Source organism: Pterocles gutturalis, unplaced genomic scaffold (assembly GCF_000699245.1).
Source record: "Pterocles gutturalis isolate BGI_N339 unplaced genomic scaffold, ASM69924v1 scaffold51058, whole genome shotgun sequence".
NCBI lineage: Eukaryota > Metazoa > Chordata > Aves > Pterocliformes > Pteroclidae > Pterocles > Pterocles gutturalis.
Window position 1 is genome coordinate 4167 of NW_010127585.1, and position 8485 is coordinate 12651.

General features: G+C 41.5%; 1 protein-coding gene across 1 annotated transcript; it reads left to right on the plus strand.

Moving 5' to 3' along the window:
* The first annotated feature begins 1218 nt into the window (after positions 1-1218).
* On the plus strand, positions 1219-8285 carry LOC104466018 (lysophospholipid acyltransferase 1-like). Its single transcript, XM_010079309.1, is given in 5 exon segments — positions 1219-1268; positions 3332-3386; positions 6073-6256; positions 7929-8150; positions 8152-8285. Coding segments are annotated over 5 exon segments (522 nt in total). The 5' UTR covers position 1219; the 3' UTR covers positions 8164-8285.
* The last annotated feature ends 200 nt before the right edge of the window (positions 8286-8485 follow it).

The window sequence follows — 8485 nt, forward strand, 5'->3', positions numbered from 1 at the left end:
GAGAGGCAGTGTCAGCGGGTGCTCATCCCTTGCTTTGCCTGCCATGGGTCCTTCCAGATTACAGATGTTCAGCTTTTATGTGTAGATCTCCACAGGCCTTAGAAGCTGTCTATGGACCACAGTTGGCTCTGGAACCTCTGCCTATGAGGGACTGGTTAGTCATCCCCATGGTTTTTTCTTCCCATCTTTCTTCTTGCATACCTCTGAATGCTCCTGGCTGAGTCCTCTGCCCTCATGCGGACCAGCTGCTGATGCCACCAAGCTGAGTTTTGCCTTTTTTCTACTCCTTAGCAGCAGCTCACATTTGTGTATAGTGCTAAGAAGCTCTGTAAAGCTGGATATGGGAAGTATAAGCATCCCTGTTGAGCATAGTAGCTATCCCTACACTGCTCTTTTGGTTGGCCCCAAAGCTGCTGGGTGGTTGTAGCCTGTAAGCGTGGCTCAGGTACAGCTAGCTCATGTTTTTAGGGAAGTTCCAGATCCCAAATGCCCAAACACTCCCAGTTAAATGGTGCATCTTGGTCTAGTGGGAGGTGTCCCTGCCCATGGCAGCAGGGTTGGAACTAGGTGATCTTTAAGGTCCCTTCCAACCCCAACCATTCTGTGATCTTGGACAGGCTGTCCACAAGGCAGTTGCCATGGCCAGGAAGCAGGTGGGAAACTGCTGTGCTGATGGCTATTCTGGTATCTGCACACAGTCCTGATTGGTAGGGCTATTCATCTGGGGAAACAGGCATGTGTATCTGCAGAGCTGACACTTTTTTAGGGCATTGAGGAGACAGATAATAGGAGAGTGACAGTAAGAAGAGCCAGAGTTACGTTACAGCAGCATTGCCATATTCTCGTGTTGTGTGGTATGGGGCTTGAGTTTGGTCTTTGCCTGAAAGGAAGCCCAGTGGGCTGCAGAAGCTGGTATTTCCTAGTGGTGTGATTTTTTTCTGAATTACAGTTTGCACGGCTGCAGGATGGGGAGACATAAAATAAGGCTTTGTGTGCACTTAGCAATTAAAAATTCCAGTGCAAGTTACAGTGGGGTTGTTTTGAACCCAGGCAATTGTCTTATGCCTGAGTTCTTCCTTCAGTTTTAATTGGATGTTTTCCACTTGTTGCTAATACAGTTATGCCTTTTGAAGGGATAAAGACATTCAGTAAGAAAGTTGGGAATAATTTGTGTTACAAAACATGTAACTGTTGTTTCTGTCTTTGTTATAGTCCACTGATGATAATTACACAGAAGATTACAACACTTGCATGCCAGTTACATGACGGTAAGAAGAGGAATCTCTTCCCATGTCCTGAAGACAGCCTTTTTCTTCCAGCGCATTCTGTGGTTGAGTTATAGAGCGGATGAATGCAGTTCAGCGAGTTGCTCTAAATGAAGATGTGGAGGAAAACAAGAAACTCCAAGTTTTGATCCGTTCTCTAGGATCAAACTGTCTTTGCTGTAATGAAGACAACTGTTTTCCCCTTTGGGCGCTCTCCTTCCTTGGGGCCGAGTTTGGATTTTAGCTGGTACCAGTATCTGCTGTTTAGATGCTACAGTGCATTTCCATTAAGCTCTGAAGCTGTTCTTGGTGCTCCAGAATGAACAGCTGTGTTCGATACATAGGTTCTGTCATTAAGGTAGCAAAAATACGCTATCACTGATATATCCATGACTTGCGAGAGGTCAAATTCAATAGCTTTTCCCCAGTTTGGGGAGAAGCACAGTTGCAAGCAAAATTGTCTTCAGTCTTGTGCTGTGCTGTGACAAAGAGCACTATTATGTCTCAGTAAAATGCCTGTGTCTAGTACAGCACAAAGGCTAGAAATGTCAGTTGTCATCAGTACTGTTATTGCTCGTGTCTGCTGATGTTGCAGTGTGAATTTCTGATGGTTGGAGGCCCACTGCATTATAAGGTGTGGGTGACTAAATAAGTAGCCTACTATAGAGTTGTTATGATCTGGGATTTAGGTGATGGCCACACCACAGACTGCAGGGTCTGGTGTTGTTTGGAAGCCAGGTTTACACAACTGGGTCTAATGCTTTTAGCTGGCTATAACTGGTGCAGCTTGAAGCTTGGCTAATTGAGCTTGTTGTTGGCATTTGTGTTTCTGGGAATTCTCTGCCTCTGTTATTTAAGCTAGCCAGCTCAGGTATCCCTGCGTGCCACAGTGGTGTGCAGCCTGTATGCACACCTACAATATTGAAGGTAAATGAACAGAAAGAAAGGAAAAGGTAACAGGAGAGGCAGCACCATTTTAAGCAAACCAGAAATCCTACAGATGAATGATGGTAGAAGAGGCTCATTCCATTGTGAATATCCATATATGGAGCCGTTGATCAAATGGAGGCAGCTTGCAGTTCAAGCATTAAGTGACAAATCTCTGTAAAAATTTAATGCAGCTGCCCATAAATGGAAACAGACAAATGAAATACCCAGCCTTTTTAGTAGTTAAGTGTTTAGTTGTTTCTCTGCAACTTGTGCTTTCCCGGTATTTACATACTGAAATAGAGAATGGAAATGAGCAGCTTATCAGAAGTCTTTTTAGGAAGTGGGTCTTGTGTGTGCATATTGGTAATTATGGCCAGTAGGTTTAGAACAGTAGTGTTAGCTGATGCCAAGCCCCTGGTCTTATGAAGATGTATAGATGCACGCTCAGCATCAAGTGCTGTGACTCATCCCGTGGCGAGCTGTTCTGCTGAAGCCAGTGGGATTCCTCACAGTATGTGCAGCTGAAGCGTCAGGGTGAAGGTTTTGAGATATTTGCTGTGAGCAACATCTGTTTACACAGTAGCCATCATACAAGATTTTTACATAGTTTTCCTGGGAAAGCAAGTCTGTGCTCTTGTCTCTGGCCCCAAGGGTCCTGTACACTCACCAGGAGATCGCCCTTCCAGTTTGCTCCTTGTACAATCCCAGATTATCACTGATGTGTCTGTTTAGGCTCGCTCTAGCAGCAAGCAGCCAGGCTGCTCATTCACACCAGTGGAGCTTCTGTTTCCTGAGAGCCCGTGTCTCTTCCACTGCCTGCTCCTCCTGCTGTGAAATGCTCCATTTCTCACCAAGGAGCCAGCAGGAGTCTTGTGCTTAAATGAGCCCCCAGCTTCTGGGAACAGAGGGTTTTCCAGCCCCGGACCGTTAGCAGAGGCTGCTGGGGGCAGAGTAGAACATGCATATACTTGACCTAAAAGTTAGGAATTGTGCTGTGTTACAACTGTCTGTCACAAAGAAATATTGAAGCTTATGGCTTTAGAAAGTTATCTGTGGGATGCAAACATAAGGCTTTGGGGATAGCTTTCACTGTTTGGCTTTCGGAATGATCTCATGTGGCTTTTCTTTCTTTCCAGGAATAGGTCGACAAGCTGAGGAACTCACTGCTGAGCAAAATCGGCTTGCTGTAAAGTAAGAATTTAATTCCCCTAGTGATTTGTGTTTAATTTCAGCCAAAGAAGTTTAGAGTTTGGGTTTGTTTGTTTTTTCCCTTTGCAATGTCAGGAGCAACTTAGTGGCCCAGCCATGACAATGTTCCCTGCTTCTTCTCAGTCCATCTTAAGCCAAAAGTTCTGCCTGCTTTTTCTATTTGTTTGAGCAGTTTTGTTTTTGTATATACTGCAAACAGTGCCCTCCTTACACATACATAGCTTCCCTGCTATATTCCTTATTTCTTCAATCCAGGACTTCTGCCTTTATCCCCCTGTGCTGATCAATAAAGCACTGAAGTACTCGGCAACATCTCATTGACTTAAAAATATATGTGCAAAAAAACTAGTCTTCACTGAAACAAGTCTTTTATATTCAAGCTAAGACTGTACTATATGGACTTTTTGGCTGTTGTCTTCATCCACTCTGTGTTATGTTATTTTTCTAAGTAGAATACTCCTCCTCTGTCAGCAAACTACTGCATAGTAAAAATCCATTTTGGTTTGACTCCGACACTTCAAATACTGCTTTTCTTTGCCATAGCTTTTGGATACTGAAGTTTTATTTTTCCTGTCTCCCTCTGTAATGTTCATACTCCTAGTCCTTCACATTATGTAACTAGTCTTCTCATTTTTCAGAGGGAGGCAGCATGTTGATCATATATTTGAGTGCCTTTTTTTTTTTTCAGTTTTGTCTCTCAATACAACTGTAGGATGCAGGTGATTTTTTTCTTTTTAGAAGAAGATTTAGAACCTTAGCTACTTTTCACCATGAAGCGTTTGTTGAAGGCAAAGTATTTCTTGCGTTTCCAAGGCAGAAGATTCAACTATCAGAAAGTCTGTCTGTGAGCTTCTAAAAGTAAGAAGGGAGTAATTTCTTGAAAAGCAAAAATACTCTAGGGAGACTTGTATAACTTTTGCTGTGACCAATAGCTTTGTGTCTAGTTTTAAAGCTCACAGCATAACTGTACTGGGCCCTTGTGACCATATGATTAATTCTAGTCAAATTCTCACCAAACAGGCTTTTTTTTCCCTTGTACAGTGCATGAGCTCATAATAGAAAAGTACATGCCAATAGCTCAAGCGTCGGTGGCAAGCAAGTCCTAACTGAAGAGTTTTAAATCCCCTTTGGTAATACAGCCTTTTGTCTTCCCTCCTGGTTTTGGTCTGTTTTTGTTTCTCACTCATCCTCTGTACATTCCTTCGTGCATTGCTCATGTCTCTCCACCCACCTTTGTTAATCTAAGTTAAAACTAATGACTCTATTGTTAATCTTACTGTAGAGCTCAGAAACCCAAATCATGGACCCAGTTTTGCAGAACAGAAAGATGAGCCTTACCCCAAATTTGTTGCTGCATCTTTCTGTGAAATGATTTCACCACAGAACGTATCATTCAGGAACTAATATCTACAATAACCAGCAGGGTGAATGCAGAAAATCCTGGCTAAACTAACTGTTTATTCAAACTAATTCCGATTCAGAATAAAAGTAGGCAACAGCAAGTGTTTAACTGTTGCTTAGTTTTTCTGCTAGAAATTTATGTTTTGGTCTGAAAGAATTTTAAGTGGGTTTTGGTTTATGCTTGTCCATCTGTCTTGGATGGGAAAGTCTTGAAACACTGTGTCCTAGTTTCTGTTCTCATCTGGGAACTCCTCATTCACTTGGATGGTGACTGCTAGCACATTCGTGTGTGCTAGCACACTGTGTATCTCAGTGCAGAATTGAGATGTTGGTGTTGTGTTTTTTTTTTTCTACAAATTACACTAGCAGTGAGAGGTCTGTGCATCTTTCTTTTCCATCCTGCTCATCTGTAGCAAGGACAGTGGATCTTCTTCATTTTACATCAAATGTAGAACCCACCAAGGAACTTGTGGGATATGTGCTTGCAAAATGGAAATAGTGAATATGACAGACTCTGACTTTCATCTTCAGCTGTCCTTTGATTTAAGTGGTTTTTTTCCTTAGTTCCTTTTCCCGCTCATGATGTGATCCAGGCAATTACTTCCTGTATTTGCACAGTAGGACAGAGTGCCTCTTCATTCTCTTCCTCGATGTCTCCCATCACGCTTCCCATTTTTTCAAAAGGCTGAACTGCAGGGTGGGTGAGAGCTCCTCTCAGGCCTGAGAGCCCTGGTCTGAAATGCTCCCTGCCCTGTGGTTTGGGTGACAAGGCGAGGTACTGCATTGCACTGCTTGGTGAGACCAGTGTTACTCAGCTTGTGGTCTGCCAGCCATCACTGGTCCCTGCTGTACTGGATAGATGTCCAAACCCGGTTACCAACTTCTTGCTCCCGGTACTCCTGACCTGTTCAAAATGCGCCAGTCAGTTTGCTTGAGAGTGGCTGTTTAAATTCATGACTGTTTCTAATGAAAATGTTCCTAGTAATAAGATTACAACTTTCCAAATCGGTAGCATTTGTTCACCTGTAGCTTAAGCATTTACACGTTGCCCTTGTTCTGAGTGTCATCTGCCAGGCATCACCGGGATAGAGGAGAGGCTGTGCTTCATCTTCTGCAAAACAGATCTAGTGAGCTGCCAGCTGGGGAGAGGGTGGTAGGAGAGAGTTGGGGACTGAGGCAGACGGTACAACAAAAAACATTTGTGAAAGCCTTTGCTGTGTTTTAACTTGTTTTGCTGCTTGTTGTTGTGTATGGATGATTTTCACAGGACAAGACCTTCTTTACTGGAGTATTTAAGCTATCTCCTCAATTTTATGAGCATCATAGCTGGGCCTTGCAGCAGTTACAAGGATTATATAGCCTTCATTGAAGGGAGGCATGTGCACATGAAACTGTTAGAAGTGAACTGGAAGCAGAAGGGTTACGACAGACTTCCTGATCCTTCTCCAACTGTAAGTTTTAAAATGATGACGATTTATTGCAGAGGGCAGGAGAGTACAGCTTTGGACATGATTCTCATAATTAAAAACGAAGAGGGAAAACCATTTTTGGATTATCTTCCCAGTACATGTTACAGTGGTGGGTGGTGTTGTGTTTTTGTTTTTGTTTTTTTTTTTTTTCCTGTGAAGTGGCTGCTGTTTTTATCACAGGGTCAGGGGTGAAGGGGCTAGTGTCTTCCTCTTGAATTCCCCAAATGCATTTGGCTTGCAAAACGGGTCCTTGGTTAATGAGTGTCCTTTGTGTAGCAATGGGAACAGTCTACAGGTTCTGACAATGATGAGTTGCAGTTCAGCTCCAAACACAAGAGGAAATGTCAGAAAAAAGAAGAGTCAACTCTCGCCCATAATGCAAGAGATGTTAGAAGTACATGAATCACGACTAATCAGAAACTGTAGCATGTCCAGGTGCTTTGCAAGAGAATCTTGCACTTTAAGAGGACTTGAAGATCATTTTCCACATACAATTAACACTAATTATTTTTCTTTTGTATTACTTAAGACCTTCTTATAAACTGACCTTCTTGCAAGGCAGGATAACGTAGGATGAGAACCAGATTCCTCTCTCTTACCTTAAGATGACATTGAATGTGTGTGAAGAGTGTCTCCTCTGAAATTGTGCCTGTACATACCTGATTCCTGTTCCACTTGATTGTATTTCTACTGACTTCAGTGGTGTTACTTCTGATGTACATTAGTCTTACTGAGGTCAGAATAAGGCCCATATTGTGTTAGATGCAAGTCATCAGAGAATATTAAAATTTGCATTGTAACCATTTAAAGATATGTGCATGTTAATTTAATTTAATCTTGAATATAGAGAAGATATAAAAAGGAGTACTTGATCAAAAAATGTATTGTTATTTCAATAGTATATTGTACTTTTAGTGGTCTTTTGAGAACATGAGTCAATTTTTACATGGTAGCCAAGTGCCAGATGTACTTTTTTAAATTGACTGTATCAAGGAGAGTTTACTCCTGATAGGTATTTGAAATTGAGCTTCCAACTACTGATGTGATTGTCAATAATATTAGAATATGGAAAACTAGGGAGCAGTAATAGAAAACAGTATGGCATAGCAGATACCCTATATCATGGGAACGTATGCATTTGGTATAAGACACATGCTTTTTGAAGAAGTGATTTTTAGCAAGACCCCTGGATGGTAGCTGGACAATTAGACCTACTTTTGTAGGTCTGAATAGTACTGAATACTGATGCTTTTGGCATCCAGGAAGAATCTGATCTTTAGTTCCAGATGATAGCCCATATAGGGAAGATTTTACCTTTACGTTGTGGGGTTTGGTTTTTTTTCTCATTTTACGACTTTTGCTAACTGATGTAGGAGTCTCTTGTGAAGCTCATTGCCAATTTTGACTTCTGATTGTCCATTGTACCTATCTATAGATAGTTCAGTAAAACAAATTAAACCAAAGCTTTGACTGTGGGCCTTTTCTCTGTTACCTCTTCTAGATTCACTCTTATCAACTTTGTCACTGAGAACTTTATTGGTTCTTGAAGCACATTGTTTTTGTATGTCATGAGTACTGGTTGTTTTGTTTTGTTTTTTTTTTTCCTTAAGCAAATGTTTCTAATGAATGCTTCATTGTTGTTTGTGCTTTTTAGGGAGCAGTGATGTACAAACTGTGTATCACACTAGTATCTCTCATTTTATTCTTGACACTTACCAAGAACTTTCCTATGGCATATATTATTGATAATGAATTTCTTGATAAAACACCCTTCTTGTCAAGACTTGGTTACCTGTATGTTGTAACACAGGCAGCAAAACCAAAGTATTACTTTGCATGGATGTTGGGTAAGTCTAGCTACATCACTTCTTTTTATAGGCAACAAGTAAGTTCATAAATGGGGAGGGGGTCTGAAACATTGTTGGGAAACAAAAATAAACTAGTCCCTAGACCTGTACTTTGCATGGGAGATGTTCACCTGTTGCTGCGGGCAGTGGACCCCACTGAAGTGATGTCAAAAGTTTTAAAAAACATGCAATAAAATCTCCTCAAGCTTGTCTGACATCCCCTGTCTCTGGAACCAAATCTGCTTTTCAGCCTCTTGCCTGTAAAGTCAATGTAAAAATTTCTTCTTGCTTAAAACTTTGTACCACAAAAAAACTTACAGGAATTCTTGGGAAAAAAGTTGGCCTCCTCTAAACCTTGAATTTA